The 20,557-nt window shown below is 41.0% G+C and overlaps 1 protein-coding gene across 2 annotated transcripts in view; it reads right to left on the bottom strand.

The window, feature by feature from the left end:
- Positions 1-20,557, bottom strand: part of ADAMTS12 (ADAM metallopeptidase with thrombospondin type 1 motif 12) — a 374,380-nt gene that overhangs the window by 67,529 nt on the left and 286,294 nt on the right. For both annotated transcript variants that reach the window (XM_068990670.1, XM_068990671.1), the window contains one exon: positions 8,491-8,617. In XM_068990670.1, coding sequence (XP_068846771.1) covers positions 8,491-8,617 — 127 coding nt within the window. The remainder of the gene's footprint in view (positions 1-8,490; positions 8,618-20,557) is intronic.

Here is a 20,557-nt window from a genome sequence, read left to right as displayed (position 1 = left end):
CCATAATCCCACCTCTTCAAGGAGATTTATAAAAGAATCTTGTTTTACATTTATATTTATAGGAGATTTATAACAGGAGACTGTTTACATGCTCTGAATGATAGCTGAGAAGCACAGTATAACATTACAAGAACTCAGCAGGACAAAAGGCTCAGACCACACATTTATTCACCACACCCCACAAGGCAACCTTTCTCATTTAATCAGAATATAATCAACAATCTAATCCAACTTTTTCCATTTTTGCTATTAATTTTTCTCTTGCCAGAATGTCCATATCCGTCAAACCTAAAGTACAAGTGGATAACTGATCATGCATTGTCTCATACTGTTTTTTTTTTAATTGTCTCTATAATTAGTCAATCTGAACATTTCAGGTACTAGGTAAAAGTCCTAAGGACCTGGCCTGTATCAGTGATTCTCACTGTATAATCACTTGCGGATCTTTCAAAAGGTATCAGCTATCAGTTCAGGCCCCCTTGCTATACTGGATGGCCAGAATCTCTTGAGGTTAGGGCAAAGGCATCAGTGTTAAGAATTCTTTGATGACTTTCATATGGAGTCAGGATTAAAACCATTGGTGTTATGATGGGCTTCCCAGGTGGCATTAGCGGTAAAGAACCCACCTGCCAGTGTGGCAGACATGGGTTTGATCCCTGGATTGGAAAGATCCTCTGGAGGAGGGCAAGGCAGCCCACTCCAGTATTCTTGCCTAGAGAATCCCATGGACAGAGGAGCATGGCAGGCTACAGTCCATAGGGTTGCACAGAGTTGGGCACGATTGAAGTGACTTAGCACACATGCATGGTGTTATAACATCAGATAAATGAATTTGATTGTTTATCTTGAAATTTTTTCTATAAAGAATGGACTCTGTAGATTTAGTATGCTATTAGTACAAAGACAGTAGTTATAAAAATTGATTTTATTTTAAAGGAAATTTCTATTCTAAGCAAGAGTTTTAAATCATGAGGCATTCTTTTTGCATGAAAACCTACAGGCAGCTGCCAGGCTGGAAAGACCTGTTATAAGAGTTTATGGAGCATTTAAATATACAGAGCACTATCACAGCTGGAGCCTGGCAGAAGTTTGCTTTCCTGTAAACCAAAGTTCAGAGAGAAGTCATAGAGAAAAGAGACTCAAATGACCTCTTTCTGGAGTCAGATACACTTTCAATTCCAAAGAATTTCTTTCTTGACAGGCTACTTCATCCTGGAGTGTGCCATGCAAACTTTCATTCTGGAAGCCACTGACGATATAACACAGATTTCTTACATTAAGATTAACAGAAGCTTTTTGTTAAATCTTTTTTAAAAATCTGTCTTACGTATCCATTTGGGAAAGAACACAGAAGGTCCAAATTGGGTATAGAAACAAATTATTACTGAAGGACAATAATCCAGAAATAAAAAGATTAAATCCTGCATATGAAATCATTTTAGGAGCAGAAATGACAGCCCTGAACAACGGTATGAACTTTTCAGATAGCATGAAAATTAGGTGACGGGGAAGATGTTACAACTTGAAATTCATATCTAAGGAAACTACTGAACTAGTCTTTCAAAGACAAATAATGTTAAGATAGCCATCGACATTTATTATTCTTTAAAAAAGCAAATTAACTTAATTTCCTTTCTTTAATACCATTGTGAGTTTGCAGGCATGATTTAGCTTTGAAGTTGGTTTCTGCTTGTTAACAACTTTTTCATTGTGTTTTAATGCATGAGAAATATTTTAAACTTGGATTTCTGATTTCAGCACCAAAACGTGCTCATCCAGAGATCCTGGGCAGCAGCACGGTGTACGAGCACCAACACAGAACACTCAGTAGCTTCATCCAGGTTAAAATCTAGACTCTACCACTTCAGCTAAGTGATTTGGGAAGAATCTGAGGACTTTAGTGTCCTCATCTGTGCGATGGCATAAAAGTGTCTACCAGTCAGAGTTGCTAACATGAATAAATCACTTGGCAGCATGGAAACGGCTTGAAGTAGAGTGGGTTCTCAATTAAGAAATCATACTCCTTGATATTTATCTAAAGGAGCTGAAAACTTTTTGTTCACACAAAACCCCACATAGGGATGTTTATGGTAGCTTTATTCATAATTCCCAAAACTTGGACGCAACCAAGATGTCCTTCAGAAGGTGAACTGATAAACTGTGGTCCATCTCAACAATGGAATAATATTCACACAGAAAAGAAATGAGCTATCAAGCCATGAAAAGACATGGAGAAACCTTGCTGCTGCTAAGTCGCTTCAGTCGTGTCCGACTCTGTGCGACCCCATAAACGGCAGCCCACCAGGCTCCCTTGTCCTTGGGATTCTCCAGGCAAGAACACTGGAGCGGGTTGCCATTTCCTTCTCCAATGAAGGAAAGTGAAAAGTAAAAGTGAAGTCGCTTAGTTGTGTCCGACCCTTAGCGGCCCCATGGACTGCAGCCTCCCAGGCTCCTCTGTCCATGGGATTTTCCAGGCAAGAGTACTGGAGTGGGGTGCCATTGCCTTCTCCAGGAGAAACCTTAAATGTGTATTATTAAGTGAAAGAAGGCAATCTGAAACAGTTATATGATGGATGATTCCCACTATCTGAAATTCTGGAAAAGACAAAACTATAAAGGTGGTAAAAAGACCACTGGTTGCCAAAGGAAAAAAGTAGAGATGAACAGGCAGAGTGTGGAGGATTTTTAGATAGTGAAAATACTCTGCATGGTAACATAACAATGGGTAATGTCATTATATATTTGCCAAAACCCATGGAATGTATGTACATCACCAAGAGTCAGAACCCTACGCTAAACTATGGACTTTGGGAAATTATGATATGTCAGTGTAGATTTACCAATAAATAAGTAAATAAAGTATAAGAGAAAAGTAAAAAAGTAGGTTCTGAAAATTGTTAGTAACCTCTACCTCATTACCATCTGGGGATAATATCTACCCTCTACCTCCTGACTTTATCATGAATCTTTTGGGAAGCTGAAACACAATAATAAATAAGAAAGACTTCTATAAATTATCCACTATGTTGGAATATTTCATGAAATTCTATTTAACTTATCATATGCTACTTTAGTGGAGTAGAAAATGGCAACCCATTCTAATATTCCTTTTTTAAAAAATGTTTTTACTAAATTAATTTATTTTAATTGAAGGATAATTACTTTACAATATTGTGATGGTTTTTGCTTGCCTGGATAATTTCATGGACAGAGGAGCCGGGCAGGCTAAAGTCCATGGCGTTGCAAAGAGCTGGACATGACTGACCACACAACACAAGCTACTTTAGAACACATTTTCAGAAATTGTACCTGTTATGTGTTGTATCCACTTAACATCTTCAGGAGTCAAAATCTCTGACCTTAGAGAGTCTTACCTATTTCAACAAAATGAACTGCATAATAGAAGCACAACAGGTGAATTTGCTAGTTGTTACTTTTGAGAAAGTCTTTAGTCCTGAGGCATTAAATAAACCAATACAGATACAGCAAAAGGAATATGAATAATATATATAATATGAGGACAAATAAATGTTAAAAAAGAACTTTTAATAAAGTTAGCTGCTGCTGCTGCTAAGTCACTTCAGTCATGTCTGACTCTGCGCAGCCCCACAGATGGCAGCCCACTGGGCTCCTCTGTCCCTGGGATTCTCTAGGCAAGAATACTGGAGTGGGTTGCCATTTCCCTTCTCCAATGCATGTATGCATGCTAAGTCGCTTCAGTTGTGTCTGACTCTGTGCAACCCTATGGACAGCAGCCCACCAGGCTCCTCTGTCCATGGGATTCTCTAGGCAAGAACACTGGCATGGGTTGCCATTTCCTTCTCCTATAAAGTTAGCTATCTGGGATCAAGCAACCCATCCCAATACAGGTATCATAAATTTTAAACATAAATATATGTATGCATGTAAGTATGTGTGTGTGACCTTGGGTGTAAAAACAAAACCAAAGGCAGACATTCTACTTTCAAGCTAAAAAAATGCTACTGGGTTCTTTAATATCCCTCTCCAAAGGCTGTGCTTTAGCTTGAGGTCTGAACTGGGTAAATTCAGGCTTGATCTGCTATATTTAGGATCTTTAAGGACCACAAGCTGGAGCCTAGGCATTAATCATGTATAGAAATTCAAGAAACTCAGACCTTGGGAAATGGATATCAGAGGGAAATCAAAACAAAAAAAAAATGCTACTTAATGATAAAAAATTTTAAAGAGCTGTCAAATTGCATACACTTTGTTCTTCTTTAAGTATGATCTTCAAATTGTTTGGAGGGAATTGGAGGAAATTATGTTCCCAACAGCAGAAACTGAGCATAGGATGTATTGTTTTCCTCCCTTGAAGTACAATGATGTGCAGTGGCAGAAGCAACAGCTACAAAAATGATCATCAGCTCCCCAAGAAAACCTGAGCACTGGATGTCACATTTGTGCTGAGTGGGACAGCACAGTGACTGCCCGGTAACCTATTACCTATTTGTGGCCATCAACACTTCCATTCTAGATGGTGATACCAGAGGTTCATTACTGATTTTGTGAGAGGAGGCTGTGGAATCGGTCGATTTTAAAATTGTGTGGTGAATCTTTTTTGCATCAGTGTACTCATCTTAGGAAGCATTCCAGAGAAAAGCCCAAAATATCATTTACCTTGGAGCTTTCCAGGTGGCGCTAATGGTAAAAGGAATCTGCCTGCCAGTGCAGGAGACTAGATGTAAGAGATTTGGGTTTGATTCCTGGGTCAGGAAGATTCCCCTAGAGGAAGGCATGGCAACCAACTCCAGCATTTTTTGCCTGGAGAAGCCCATGGACAGAGGAGCCTGGCAGACTACAGTCCACAAGGTTGCAAAGAGTCAAACATGACTGAAGCTACTTAGCATGCACATCATTTACCTTGTTCTAACAATGCTGCTCTTACAAATGCAAGCTAAAGCGATGTCAACTAACCACAGAGCTCCAAAGGGGACAGGGGCCATGGACAGTGATCAGGTCCCTGGGCAAAGAATCCAGATGCTTGACTGTGGTCCCAGCCCTGACAACAGCTCTGTCTTGCTGGTGTACTTGTCTCATATAGCTCTCCTGGCTGTAAGCTTCCTTAGGAAGTGACATATTTGTGCTATTCCAAAAAATCCTGAGAAAGCTCTAGTTACTTAATTTCCAAGCTTTGGTGCTGCTATGACTTGGTGAAGAGATTGCCTCTCCTCTCCCTTGCTTTTACATTGTGTGTGCACGTGTGTGCTCAGTTGTGTCCAACTCTTTGTGACCCATAGACTACAGCAGGCCAGGCTCCTCTGTCCCTGGAACTCTCCAGCCAAGAATACTGGGACGGATTGTCATGCCCTCCTCCAGGGGATCTTCCCAACTGGGGATCGAATCTGCATCTCCTGCATTGGCAGGCTGATTCTTTACCACTGAGCCACCCGGGAAGCTCCCACTTTACATTATGCTGGCATTAATTAGTACACTGCTTGTGTTACTTTCCTAGGGCTGCTGTAAAACAAGTCACCACAAACTTGGTGGAAAAAACAAAAGAAATCTAGTTTCTTATGTCTCTGGAGGCCAGATAGACAAGTCAGCATTACCGGGAAGAAGTGAAGGTTTTGGCAGGGCTGCACTCCTTGGAGGCTCTAGGGAAGATCCATTCCTTCCATCTTCAAGTCTGTGGTGGCTGCCAGCACTCCCTGGCTGGTGGCCTGTCACTCCAGTGTCTTCAAATCTTTCTGTTCCACCTCCATATTGTTTCTCGTGTGTGTGTGTGTGTGTGTGTGTGTGTGTGTGTGTGTGGTGTGAAGTTTCCCTCTGCTTCTATAAGGATACTATGATGGAATTTAGGGTCCAAATCAATGATTCAGTGTAACTTGCCCATTTCAAGACCCTTCAACTTAATTACATCTTCAAAGGCCCTTTCTCCAAATAAGGTAACACTTGCAGGCTCCAGGGACCAGGAAGTGGATATCGCAGAGGCTAGTTTTTAGCTAATACATGACTACCTTCAGGGTCAACCTCCAGTCCCCAGAGCTCAGCCTGTATCACTTGGAATTCCTCTGTTGAGGCTCTTCCTGTGCCTACCAGGCTCCAGCCTCAGCTCATCTCCTGTCCATCAGCCTCTGGACTCTGACCCCACTATCTGTCTCCTTCTAACACTGGCTGTATCTTATAGGATGACCTTCAGCTAGAAAATTCTGGTAGTTAGAGTGCAGAGATAGGTAAAGATTACCACCCTTATGGGAACTGAATTCTGAAAATAGTGAGGCCAAGACTTTAGTTACAGGTGAATAAGAAAATGTCAGATATGGACTGATGACTCTTCTCAAACAGAGATTGGCTACCAAATCCGCCGTCTTCTCTGACTATGCTGCTTTTATGGACACAGCTAATATCCCCATCTCTCTCTTGGTCTCAGCAGGTGAGCACCTGCATCACATCTTTTGGTGCCCACCAACCTAGCACAAGGCTTGCCTGTCTTTGAGGGGTCTGCTGTATGTCAACCCACTACAGCCTTATAGCTAGTTAGCCTTGAGTTTTAGGAGCTCTGCCTGGAGCCAGGTACCAGAGACATAGCTTTTATTATATCACAAAATCACAGTGCTCAGTACATGTAACTGTAACATGGTTATCATTGCCATCGTACCTCTTGTGGGAAATAATGAATGTTTAACAAAGATTTGCCAGTAATTTTAAGGAAGGCCCAGATAGTCTAAATAAAATAATAAAAATGTCCCTGAATTCTAGGGCCAAAGTTAGACTCAGGAACTAAAGAGCTGTGGTTTTAAGAAGGTAGCCACTCACCAGAAAGGGTGGCATTGAAAAGTGAGGCAAGCATCCCAGGGTGTGTGTGGTGGTTGGCAGTTGGTGAGGGCAAAAGGAAGTGGCTGGTGAGAGTCATTGACTTTGATGGAGATAAATATGATGGAAGCACATAAACTCCACAAAGGGATAGGCTATTGATGAGATAAGGCAAGTGATAAGAAAGATTCCTCTTTCCAGGCTCATTCTTCCCTGAGAAGGATCTATATAAACTGCAATGATTACATACGAAACCTACTGGGGCCTGATCCTCCCCTCAAGTCCCTAGTTCTTCCCAATGAAAGAGTTATGGGAGGGACTTCCCTGGTGGTCCAGTGGTTAAGACTTCACCTTCCAGTGTAGAGGGTGTGGGTTCAAACCCTGCTTGCAGAACTAAGATCCCACATGCCTTGTGGCCAAAAATCCAAAACCTAACAAAGGCAACATTGTAACAAATTCAATAAAGACATCAGGGTAGAGCCACAGGGAGGATAGAAGACAGTGGTACCTCTGTCCTCTCTCGATGGAGATGGGGTCCAGCTCCGAACCTCACAGACCACCTTCCATCCAGAAAGAAACCCCAGAACTGGACAGAGAATCAACCTGACTCAGATGAGAACACCCTGGCCTCTGGGACCTCCCTGCCTGAGACCAGAAGAAACTGATGCTGTCTGCCTTAGCTGAGCTGTCTAGATGCTTCTTTTTGACCTGGTTACTTGGCATTTATCCCAGTCTTTCAGCTCTTCTTTAGAATTCTGCCTGTCACTCGGTAGATTTATTATGCCAACCAGTCCCCTCCTGTTAAACTAAACTCTTCTTAATGTGTCCTTCTTGAGACTGGAATGAATGCCTGACGGAATCCGCAAATGAAATACATCTCTGTTTATGGACACAGGGGAATGAAAACACTCCCCACAATTAATTCTTTCTTTCCTTCCCTCCCTTCTTTTTTCTTTTTCTTCCTCTCCCCTACCCCTCTTTCTCTCTCTTTTTAACAAATGTCCCTCATTAATAACATCCCAGCTGCCTTCTATAAACTTGATTCTATATGATTCGGAGTAGGTGAATACCTCTATTAACAGCAATTCTCAACCAAGGGTGATTTTTTTCCCCCAGAAGAGATTTGGCAAAGTTTGGAGACATTTATGGTTGTTACAACCTGGACGGGGAGGATGAAATGCTACAAACTTCTAAGTGGACACAAGGCCAGGGATGCTGCTAAACATGTGACAGCCCCCAACAACAAAGAATTATTCAGCCCCAAATATCAACAGTGCTGACATTGAACAAGCCTGATCTGTAAGTCCACTTTTCAAGGCAGTGGTCCAAAAGTGTCAGCATATTCTCCATAAGCTACTATTGCACTGGTTGGTAAAGTGCTCCCGGAAAAGCCAAACCAATTAGCTAAAGAATTTTAGGATGATCTACACACCATTCTGTTCAACAGTGCTTTGGGACTTAAGTCTTACCAAATAATTATAAACATAGATCACACGAGCTTTGTAAGAAATACTGTTCTCTGGGGAGAAAACGTTCCCCACTCACACCTTGTCACAGGTTCTAATAGCATAGCCACAGAAACCTGTGACAGCTTGCGTATATTTATTCTAATAATGAAGCCACTCAGCCCTCCAGTATCACTGAGCCCTTGATTACTATGAAATCAGACACCATGGTAGGCAGACACACAGAGCTCGAGCTGTTACCAACAGTTACCTGGGTGGACAATCCTTTTCATGACACTTCTTCTGTCTCCCATTGGGTTGTGTTTCTGGGTCACAGAACGTAGCTTTCACTATCCCACGACCCTTCTTCACACAATGGGCAGTCTGGCGGCGGATACCTGGGGGTTTAACAGAAAGGTTTGCACGTATTAAACCCGAGCCCACATTCTTAGTGTCCAATGAGGCCCCTGATCATGCCTGTAACTGATGAGAAAGTTGTCCATAAAGTATTTGGTCTTTATTTTCTTAAAGATTTTTTTTTTTTGATGTGGACCATTTTTTAAAAGTCTTTATTGAATTTGTCACATTACTACTTCTGTTCTATGGTTTGGCCTTTTAGCCATGAAGCATGTGGAATCTTAGTTCTCCAACCAGGGATCAAATCCACATCTCCCACATTGGAAGGTGAAGTCTCAACCAGTGGACCACCAGGGAAGTCCAGAGTATTCGGTTTTTAAAATAGGAATGGGGATCTCTTTAAATCTGCTCATGCTGCTGAACGCAATGGGTGAAAAATATCTTCCTAAGTAAGGACCACAGATGATATAGGCAAATTAATATGTAATCTGGTATACAGATTCCACTCTAGCTGTGGAGACAAGACTAACATACATATACCAAATAAAACACAAAGTGAGATTTAAATACTGAAAGCAGATGCTATCACCAGCTGTTGCAACACAATCAGACTTATTTAGTTTAATAAAAGAAGAGAGGAATGGCAGCTTTACATTAGTTGGGGCTTGTAAACTCTGAAAGACAGGAATAAAATTCAAAATAATGTTGTGAAGTTGAGAGGTTATGTTTTTTAAAGTAGAGGGTTCTGACAGCAGGGATTGAAAATACTGTTGCCTTTGACACCAGGTTAGTAAGTAAGAAAGAGAAGCACATAGAAAACACTGGGTCTGCAGGTGAACACAGCCTACGTCAGGGCTGGATTTGACTTTGGATATAGAATAATAGTTGGGTTCGATCCCTGGGTCAGGAAGATACCCTGGAGAAGGGAATCGCTACCCACTGCAGTATTCTTGCCTGGAGAATTCCTTGGACAGAGGAGCCTGGCAGGCTACAGTCCCCGGGAGCACAAAGAGTTGCACACTAATGAGTGACTCCTTTCCCAATTTGGAAGTGGTCTGTTGTTCCAAATATGGACTAGTTCCAAATTTGGAAAAGAGTAGGTCAAGGCTGTATATTGTCACTTTGCTTATTTAACTTATATGCAGAGTACATCATGCAAAATGCTGGGCTGGATGAAGCACAAGCTGGAATCAAGATTGCTGGGAGAAATATCAATAACCTCAGATATGCAGATGATACCACCCTTATGGCAGAAAGTGAAGAGGAACTAAAAAGCCTCTTGATGAAAGTGAAAGAGGAGAGTGCAAAAGCTGGCTTAAAACTCAGCACTCAAAAACAAAAGATCATGGCATCCAGTTTCATCACTTCATGGTAAATTGATGGGAAAACAATGGAAACAGTGAGAGACTTTATATTTTGGGTTCCAAAAGTTCCGGGAGTTGGTGATGGACAGGGAAGCCTGGCATGCTGCAGTTTATGGGGTCACAAAGAGTTGGACGTGACTAAGAGACTGAACTGAACTGAGTGACTAACACTAACTAACTGAGTAATAACTAACCCATGTAGTGCTTGCCTTGCCCAGGGCACGGTTCAGACTTTTATGTGTGTATGTGTTTCTGTGTGTGTGTGACTACCTATGTCCCAGACAAATATATACACATATATAAGTGTAAGCATGTGTATGTATAACATAGCATCTATTATCTACTATGATGTATAATAATTAAAACCTCACAACCCAATGAGGTCAACACTATTACTATTGCTATCTGACAGATGAGAAAACAGGGCACAGTGAAGTCATACAGGTTAAGAAGGGAAAAGAAAGGACCACTGGCTTTAATAGCTAGGACATCATTGGCAAGAGAATGTAGAGGAGTGGCCAGACGTCATGGGTTAAGAGGTGAGGGCAGGTAGGAAGAGTGTCATCATCTCTCCTGAGAGGGCCAATGATTCCACGCAAAATAGGACAGGCTGCGTGGGAAGACTAAAGATGGAGGCCCCAGGCAAGAAAGCAATTGGCCAGCACAGAGACGGACACCCTGAGGTCTCAGGGCATCTGGGCCTCGAGTGGGCTTACTGGTGAAGCCCAGAATTTAAAGGGCCACATGTGCACCAATAATTTAGTCACCTCCTTGCTTTAGTGCCAATGACATGAAGGGATTCCCCATATCCACAATGCTGGTGGGATCCAAACTGGGGAGGTTCCCTACCACGCACTGTCTCACATGCCCTTACATGGACTCATGCCAATATCTGGGGCTAGCCTGCATATTCAGATGCCAAAGATTATATATCAGATGAGACAGTTGGATGGCATCATTGACTCAATGGACATGAGTTTGAGCAAAATTCAGGAGATGGTGAAGGGCAGGAAGCCTGGTGTGCTTCAATCCATGGGGTCACAAAGAGTCAGATATGATTGAGCAACTGAACAACAACAAACTCAAAAATGTCAGAGGGAAATGAAAAACAGTAAGTGAAGACTTTAAAATGAATCAAAAGTATTTTATTCACTCAGTTCAGTTCACTCGCTCAGTCATATCCAACTCTTTGCAACACCATGGTCTGCAGCACGCCAGGCTTCCCTGTCAATCACCAACTCCTGGAACTTGCTCAAACTCATGTCTATCAAGTCGGTGATGCCGTCCAATCATCTCAGCCTCTGTTTTTCCATGCTCCTGCCTTCAATCTTTCCCAGCATCAGGGTCTTTTCCAGTAAGTTGGCTCTTTGCATCAGGTGGCCAAAGTATTGAAGCTTCAACTTCAGCATCAGTCCTTCCAAAGAATATTCAGGATTGACTGGTTTGAACTTGCAGTCCAAGGGACTCTCAAGAGTCTTCTTCAACACTACAGACCACTAATCTATTCTTCTAGCACTTGAGTTCTCACTTCATAGATACAAAGCTAAGCCCAAACCTTCCAATGAGGGGCCCCGACTCAGTAGACTGATTTATCCCAGGTTATAGGAACACAATACCTGGCCGGGTGCTTCTGACTCTACTCAGGTGGTTCTCTGTTCACTTCGTAAAATTTAATCTATAATTCCACCCCTTATTAAATTCTAGTTAAATAAATAAGACAAATAAAATCCAAGAGTCCTAGGTTCTAGTCTCTATTTTTCCTTCTACTCATTTCTAGTTTAACTGCAACAAAATGAGAATAATGACTTCAGACTGTTTAAGAGTGTGATGCTGAGCTAGTTTATTTCTGGGAGTGTCTTCTACTTTTATAATCTATAATCCATGAAGAGAAGATAAAGTTTAATCATGGAAAACAGTGGTTAATAAGTGAATTCTGGTTAACAAAATTTTACCATTAACTTGGAGAAGTTTGTTTCAACTGCCATCAGAATGTCTCCACGTTGCTAGTTCTTATTGCCTTGGTGACAAGGTGTATTTTCCAAAGATGGCTGCAACAATACTCTCTCTTTTGGCATATTCTTTTCTAGTTGCCCTGACTTTGGACTGAATGCAGAAATGAATTATGTGAGTTCAGAGGTGAGGTCACAAAAGACCATGTGGCTTCCCTCCAAGTCTTTAGAATCTGTCACTCTCAAGACCCTCCACCTGCCATGGAGTAGGAAGCCCCCACCCTTGGAGGTATCAGGTATAGCTACTCCAGTTGATAGTCCCTAGTGGGTTATCCAGCCCAACTGTCAATCATGAGTTAAGAAGCCTCCAGAGGATTCCAGCTTCTAGGTATTTGAATAATTCTTTGCCATCCAGGTCTTCCTAGCTGAGGTGTCAAACACTGTGGAGCTAAGGCATGCCATCCCCACTGTATCCTGTCTAAATTTCTGACCTACAGAATCCTACCTAAGTGCATGCATGTTAAGTCACTTCAATTGTGTCCGATTCTTTGTGACCACATGTACTGTAGTCCCCTAGGCTCCTCTGTCCATGGGATTCTCTAGGCAAGAATACTGGAGTGGGCTGCCATGCCCTTCTCCAGGGGCATCTTCCCAACTCAGGACTGAACCTGAGTCTCTTAGATCTCCTGCTTTGGTAGGTAGGTTCTTTACCAGTTCAATTTTATAGGTAAGAAGCCCAATCTTACCTATAGAGCATAGTGAAATGGTTGTTTTAGTACACTAAATTTAGGTTGCTATGTTATACAGCAATAGTAACTGGAATAGTACTCAATAAATGCTAGCTGCCTTCTTTTCTTGAGTCAAGACCCAGAGCTACCAATGAGCTTGGCTTGCTAGGAAACTCACCACTACTGATTTTATTGACTTTTCATTTCATCCTCTCCTGTGTTTTCTGTTTTCATTTCTTTTTTTTTCACTCCAGATCCACTCTGCAGAAGCTGATACTATGGATTGCTGTGGCTTCCAATTAGATTTGGGGAATGGAGACACTGTTTCTTTGGAAAACTGCTCCTTCTTTTACTTCTTTAGGCCTAGGATAGTAGCTTTGTTCCCTCCAGCCTCTACTATTAATGGATAGACAGAGGTAATGAATTACTTTTCTTGGCTTCCCTAAGCCCTACACACACCTTTGAAAGTAGTCAAGGTATTCTGTTTGGGTGTGCAGGAACCCTGCCTGATAACGTCTCCACTGTAATAAAAAACTGAAATCATTAATTATGAGTGGCATAGTCATCAATCAACTCTGTATACCAACTGCTGAAACAACAGAATCTTTCTCTGACATAGGATATTGTAATACCTCTTTGTGGAGGGGGTCAGAATCAGTCATCATTTTAAGAGTAGTGATCATGATGTAACACTGCAAATGCAGAAAGTGTAACAGATTAGGTTGAATCTATGTGACCCTGACCTTTTCCTGTAATTCAAAAAAGAAAAATGATCTTGGCTTTTAAATCTGGCTTGCCTTTTGACTCTTTAACTTACACACTGAACACGGCCCACAAAGAAATTCTAAGTAATTAAGGTGCCAATCAATATGTTGGCCCATGATGTATGATCTTTTTAATGTGTTGTTGGATTCTGATTGCTAGAATTTTAAGGATTTTTGCATCTATGTTCATCAGTGATATTGGCTTGTAGTTTTCTTTTTTTGTGGCGTCTTTATCAACACATTAAAAAGATCATACATCATGACCAAGTGGGCTTTATCTCAGGGATGCAAGGATTGTTCAATACCCGCAAATCAATGTAATACAGCACATTAACAAATTGAAAAATGAAAGCCGTATGATTATCTCAATAGATGCAGAGAAAGCCTTTGACAAAAGTCAACATCCATTTATGATAAAAACTCTCCAGAAAGCAGGAATAGAAGGAATATTCCTTAACATAATAAAAGCTATATATGACAAACCCACACCAAACACTATCCTCAATGGTGAAAAATTGAAAGCATTTCCCCTAAAGTAAGGAACAAAACAAGGGTGCCCACTCTCACCACTGCTATTCAACATAGTTTTGGAAGTTTTGGCCACAGCAATCAGAGCAGAAAAAGAAATAAAAGGAATCCAAATTGGAAAAGAAGAAATAAAACTCTCACTGTTTGCAGATGACATGATCGTCTACATAGAAAACCCTAAGGACTCCACCAGAAAATTACTAGAACTAATGAATAAATATCATAAAGTTGCAGGATATAAAATCAACACACAGAAACCCCTTGCATACCTATACACTAACAATGAGAAAATAGAAAGAGAAATTAAGGAAACAATTCCATTCACCATTGCAACGAAAAGAATAAAATACTTTAGGAATATATCTACCTAAAGAAACTAAAGACCTATATATAGAAAACTATAAAACACTGATGAAAGAAATCAAAGAGGACACTAATAGATGGAGAAATATACCATGTTCATGGATCGGAAGAATCAATATAGTGAATATGAGTATGCTACACAAAGCAATCTATAGATTCAATGCAATCCCTATTAAGCTGCTGCTGCTGCTAAGTCGCTTCAGTCGTGTCTGACTCTATGCGAACCCATAGACGGCAGCCCACCAGGCTCCCCCATCCCTGGGATTCTCCAGGCAAGAACACTGGAGTGAGCTGCCATTTCCTTCTCCGCCTATTAAGCTACCAACAGTATTTTTCACAGAGCTAGAACAAATAATTTCACAATTTGTATGGAAATACAAAAAATTGCAAATAGCCAAAGCAATCTTGAGAAAGAAGAAAAGAACTGGAGGAATCAACCTTCCTGACTTTAGGCTCTACTACAAAGACACAGTCATCAAAGACAGTATGGTACTGGCACAAAGACAGAAATATAGATCAATGGAACAAAATAGAAAGCCCAGAGATAAATCCACACACCTATGGACACCTTATCTTTGACAAAGGAGGCAAGAATATACAATGGAGAAAAGACAATCTCTTTAACAAGTGGTGCTGGGAAAACTGGTCAACCACTTGTAAAAGAATGAAACTAGATCACTTTCTAACACTGCACACAAAAATAAACTCAAAATGGATTAAAGATATAAACGTAAGACCAGAAACTATAAAACTCCAAGAGGAGAACATAGGCAAAACACTCTCCAACATAAATCACAGCAGGATCCTCTATGACCCATCTCCCAGAATATTGGAAATAAAAGCAAAAATAAACAAATGGGACCTAGTTAAAATGAAAAGCTTCTTCACAACAAAGGAAACTATAAGCAAGGTGAAAAGAGAGCCTGCAGAATGGGAGAAAATAATAGCAAATGAAGCAACTGACAAAGGACTAATCTCAAAAATATACAAGCAACTCCTGCAGCTCAATTCCAGAAAAATAAATGACCCAATCAAAAAATGGGCCAAAGAACTAAATAGGCATTTCTCTAAAGAAGACATATGGATGGCTAACAAAAACATGAAAAGATGCTCAATATCACTCATTATCAGAGAAATGCAAATCAAAACCACAATGAGGTACCATTTCACACCAGTCAGAATGGCTGTGATCCAAAAGTCTACAAGCAATAAATGCTGGAAAGGGTGTGGAGAAAAGGGAACCTTCTTACACTGTTGGTGGGAATGCAAACTAGTACAGCCACTATGGAGAACAGTGTGGAGATTCCTTAAAAAACTGGAAATAGAACTGCCTTATGACCCAGCAATCCCACTGCTGGGCATACACACCGAGGAAACCAGAATTGAAAGAGACACATGTACCCCAATGTTCATTGCAGCACTGTTTATAATAGCCACGACATGGAAACAACCTAGATTTCCATCAGCAGATGAATGGATAAGAAAGCTGTGGTACATATACACAATGGAGTATTACTCAGCCATTAAAAAGAATAAATGTGAATCAGTTCTAATGAGATGGATGAAACTGGAGCCGATTATACAGAGTGAAGTAAGCCAGAAAGAAAAACACCAATACAGTATACTAACACATATATACGGAATTTAAAAAGATGGTAATGATGACCCTGTATGCAAGCCAGCAAAAGAGACTCAGATGTATAGAACAGACTTTTGGACTGTGAAGGAGAGGGAGAGGGTGGGATGATTTGGGAGAATGGTATTGAAACATGTATACTATCATGTAAGAAATGAAGTGCTAGACTATGATCAATACAAGATACAGGATGCTTGGGGCTGGTGCCTGGGGATGATCCAGAGAGATGATATGGGGTGGGAGGTGAGAGGGGGATTCAGGATTTGGAGCTCATATACACCCGTGGTGGGTTCATGCCAATGTATGTCAAAACCAATACAGTATTGTAAAGTAAAATAAAGTAAAAATAAAATTAAAAAAAAATATATATATATAAAGAAAAGTGGGCTGTGGGAAATAAGTGGGCTGGCTTTGATGATAGTCAACTAAATTTATAATATTCTCTTGCCAATTTTTCATACGGATTTCTGCTCTCAAACAGAGATAAAAATTTAAAATAGACTAAGGAAATAACATCTTAGTGGATTCTTTTTAAATCCTAAATTTCATTTTAAGTAACTTAGTTACCTCAACTTTTAATAAAATAAAAGCAGAAAAAGCAGGCTGCCTTTTTGCCAGATTTAATCAGAATGCTCTATCTACAATAATCAACATAATTTGCTTCTTGTCCCTCACTCATTTCAACAAAAATTATTGCCTTTTCTCCCAAACTATATTTTTTGGATTCCTCATTTTGTTCTTGTTCCTGGAGGAATGTTGGTTTAAATTCATCTTTGAAAAAAGGAGAAGGGGTATGTATGGAGGCACAATATTCTCTTGAAGCCAACAGATATCGAGTTGCTAGAAGAAGCTGACTGTACACACAAGTTGCCTGATTGGGAAGCGGGAGCCTCTTGATTTAGAGATGTGTGACAGCCTTTGGTGGACAGGCACAGGCAACTTCCCACCAGTCCTTTCTCTTTGGCAGGTCAAGACTGAGCCAGCAGAGGCAGAACTCTATCTTTCCCTTGGAACATATCATCTTGGTTCTCCTTCAAGAGCCTTCTTCCAGATAAGAAGCCAATGACTGATTACATCTTAGTGAATTTATACTTTAGTAGCTCTCTGCTCCAAATAGACAAGAGTAATTTGTAGGTGTTGGAGAAGACTCTTGAGAGTTCCTTGGACTGCAAGGAGATAATACAAGTGAATGCTAAAGGAAATCAACCTTGAATATTCATTGGAAGGACTGATGCTGAAGCTGAAACTCCAATACTCAGGCCACCTGAGGCAAAGCGTCAACTCACTGGGAAAGACTCTGATGCTAGGAAAGATTGAAGGCAGGAGAACTAGGAGGCAACAGAGGATGAGATGGTTGGATGGTATCACTGAATCAATGGACATGAGTTTGAGCAAACTCCAGGAGATAGTGAAGGACAGGGAAGGCTGGCATGCTTCAGCCCATGGAGTTGCAAAGAGCTGGACGTGACTTAACTGAACAAAAACAACAAATATGTAAAATTACTGGTGCTTCAGTAATATGCAAAATTATAAAAAGTATTCAATTAGAACTATTTAAAAGGGAAAACCAAAATGTCACAATACTTAAATGTAGGTAAAAATCCTGACAAAAGGGTGAGCAGGACTTAAGTGCAGGGTCTGTCAGAGGCTATTGTGGGTGGTGGCCATGTACTTGGCTCCAGTGAAGTCTCAGAGCTTTAACTGCTCCACCTGAGGTGGGAAGGAGACCACCCTCACCACAAACTTCTTAGATCCTAACTCCTGAACTTCAGGCCTAGGAAGGTGGCAAAGTAAGGACTCAGCTTGTCGCATAAACACTCCACCAAGCTGCCTGCTGTCTCTGTGATAATTCCTAATGTATTTTCAATGTCACAAGGAGAGGCAATTCTGAACCACCTTAACAAGCACTGTCCTAAAATGAAGTCCCACATGGTGGTCAGGAAACAGTGCCAAAACTATGAAGAGTGGGCGCATGTAGAGAGTAAAGGGGAGGAAAAGGACAGGAAAGAGAAAAATAAAAAGAATCCAAAAGGGAGAGTTTGTCCATAAAGAAGGTTGAGCACCAAAGAGTTGAAGCTTTCAAATTGCAGTGCTGAGGAAGACTCTTGAGAGTACCTTGGACTGCAAGATCAAACTAGTCAGTCCTAAAGGAAATCAACCCTGAATATTCACTAGAAGGACTAATGCTGAAGCTCCAATACTTTGGTCCCCTGATGTGAAGAACTGACTCAATAGAAAAGACCCTGATGCTGGGAAAAATTGAGAGCAGGAGGAGAAGGAGGTGACAGAGGATGAGATGGTTGGATGGCACCACTGAATCAAAAAACATGTGTCTGAGCAAGCTCTGGGTGACAGTGGAAGACTGGTATGCTGCAGTCCATGGGGTTGCAAAGAATTTGACACAACTTAGTGACTTAACAATGAAATCATGCTTAAATCAAGTGTATAAATTATAATTCCAAAGTCCATAAAGAAATATATAATTGAAAAAGCAAGAGAGTTCCAGAAAAACATCTATTCCTGCTTTATTGACTATGCCAAAGCCTTTGATTGTGTGGATCACAATAAACTGTGGAAAATTCTGAAAGAGATGGCAATACCAGACCACCTGACCTGCCTCTTGAGAAACCTGTATACAGGTCAGGAAGCAACAGTTAGAAGTGGACATGGAACAGACTGGTTCCAAATAGGAAAAGGAGTACATCAAGGCTGTATATTGTCACTCTGCTTATTTAACTTATATGCAGAATACATCATGAGAAATGCTGGGCTGGATGAAGCACAAGCTGAAATCAAGATTGTAGGGAGAAATATCAATAACCTCAGATATGCAGATGACACCACCCTTATGGCAGAAAGTGAAGAAGAATTAAAGAGCCTCTTGATGAATGTGAAAGAAGAGAGTGAGAAAGTTGGCTTAAAACTCAACATTCAGAAAACTAAGATCATGGCATCTGGTCCCATCACTTCATGGCAAATAGATGGGGAAACAGTGGAAACAGTGGCTGACTTTATTCTTTTGAGCTCCAAAATCACTGTGGATGGTGACTGCAGCCATGAAATTAAAAGACATTTACTCCTTGGAAGGAAAGTTATGACCAACCTAGACAGCATATTCAAAAGCAGAGACATTACTTTGTCAACAAAGGTCTGTCTAGTCAAGGCTATGGTTTTTCCAGTGGTCACGTATGGATGTAAGAGTTGGACTATAAAGAAAGCTGAGTGCAGAAGAATTGATGCTTTTGAACTGTGGTGTTGGAGAAGACTCTTGAGAGTTCCTTGGACTGCAAGGAGATCCAACCAGTCCATTCTAAAGGAGATCAGTCCTGGGTGTTCATTGGAAGGACTGATGTTGAAGCTGAAACTCCAATACTTTGGCCACCTGATGCAAAGAGCTGACTCATTTGAAAAGACCCTGATGCTGGGGAAGTTTGAGGGCAGGAGGAGAAGGGGATGACAGTGGATGAAATGGTTGGATGACATCACTGACTCAATGGACATGAGTTTGGGTAGACTCCAGGGGTGGTGATGGACAGGGAGGCCTGGCGTGCTGCAGTTTATGGGGTCACAAAGAGTTGGACACAACTAAGTGACTAAACTGAATTGAAGGACAGTAAAATAATTACAACAGGAATTTACTGTGGATAAAATATGTTTGATAGGACAGTGCTATGGGATGAAAATTCATATGTTGAAGTCCTACTGCCCCCCACCCAGTGTCATGGTATTTGCAGGTAGGGCTTGTGGGAAGTAACTGGGTCATGAGGGTAAGGTCCTCATGACAGAACAGACACCCTTATGTAAAGGAGAAGGGGCACGAGAGGTCCTGCTCTCTCTGCCATGTAAGGATACAGTGAGAAGATAGCCAACAAGTCAGAAGATTCTCACTGTGAACTGAATCTGTGAGCTCCCTGACCTTGGAATTTCTAGCCTCCAGAACTGTGAGAAATGAAGGTTCCCAGTCTGTTGTGTTTTGTAATAGCAATCCAAACTGAAAAAGATGGCAATCTGACATATATTTTAAATTAAGCATGCTACTTGCTGCCTTTGGATATTTTCACTTGGATATCTCACATGCACTTTAACTGAATTCACATAATTATAAACTCTTTAGAACTATTTCTAGTCACATCTCTCTGCTTCAGTGAGTAAAACCACATTTAGCCAGTTATGCAAAGGAGAACACAGAGCGTTACCTTTCAACCATCCCTCAGGCTCAAAAAATTCCCTACTAACAGATAAACTGAATCAACCACTAAGTCCAGGCTACTCCATGTTCTAAATATCTCCACATTTGTATAATTTTTCAACCTGTAACACCTTACTTTTATTTATTTTAAGTATTATTATTTTTACTTTAAAATATTGTATTGGTTTTGCCACACATCAAAATGAATCCACCATGGATGTACACATGTTCCCAATCCTGAACCCCCTCCCAGCCACCCCGCCCCCTACACCCCACACACACACCATCCCTGCAGATTATCCCAGTGCACCAGCCCCAAGCATCCTGCACCCTGCATCAAACCTAGACTGGCGATTCATTTTTTATGATATTATACATGTTTTAATGCCATTCTCCCATATCATCCCACCCTCACCCTCTCCCACAGAGTCCAAAAGACTGTTCTAGACATCTGTGTCTC

Source organism: Capricornis sumatraensis, chromosome 18 (assembly GCF_032405125.1).
Source record: "Capricornis sumatraensis isolate serow.1 chromosome 18, serow.2, whole genome shotgun sequence".
NCBI classification, from domain to species: Eukaryota; Metazoa; Chordata; class Mammalia; order Artiodactyla; family Bovidae; genus Capricornis; species Capricornis sumatraensis.
This window is presented reverse-complemented; position numbering and strand designations above follow the sequence as displayed.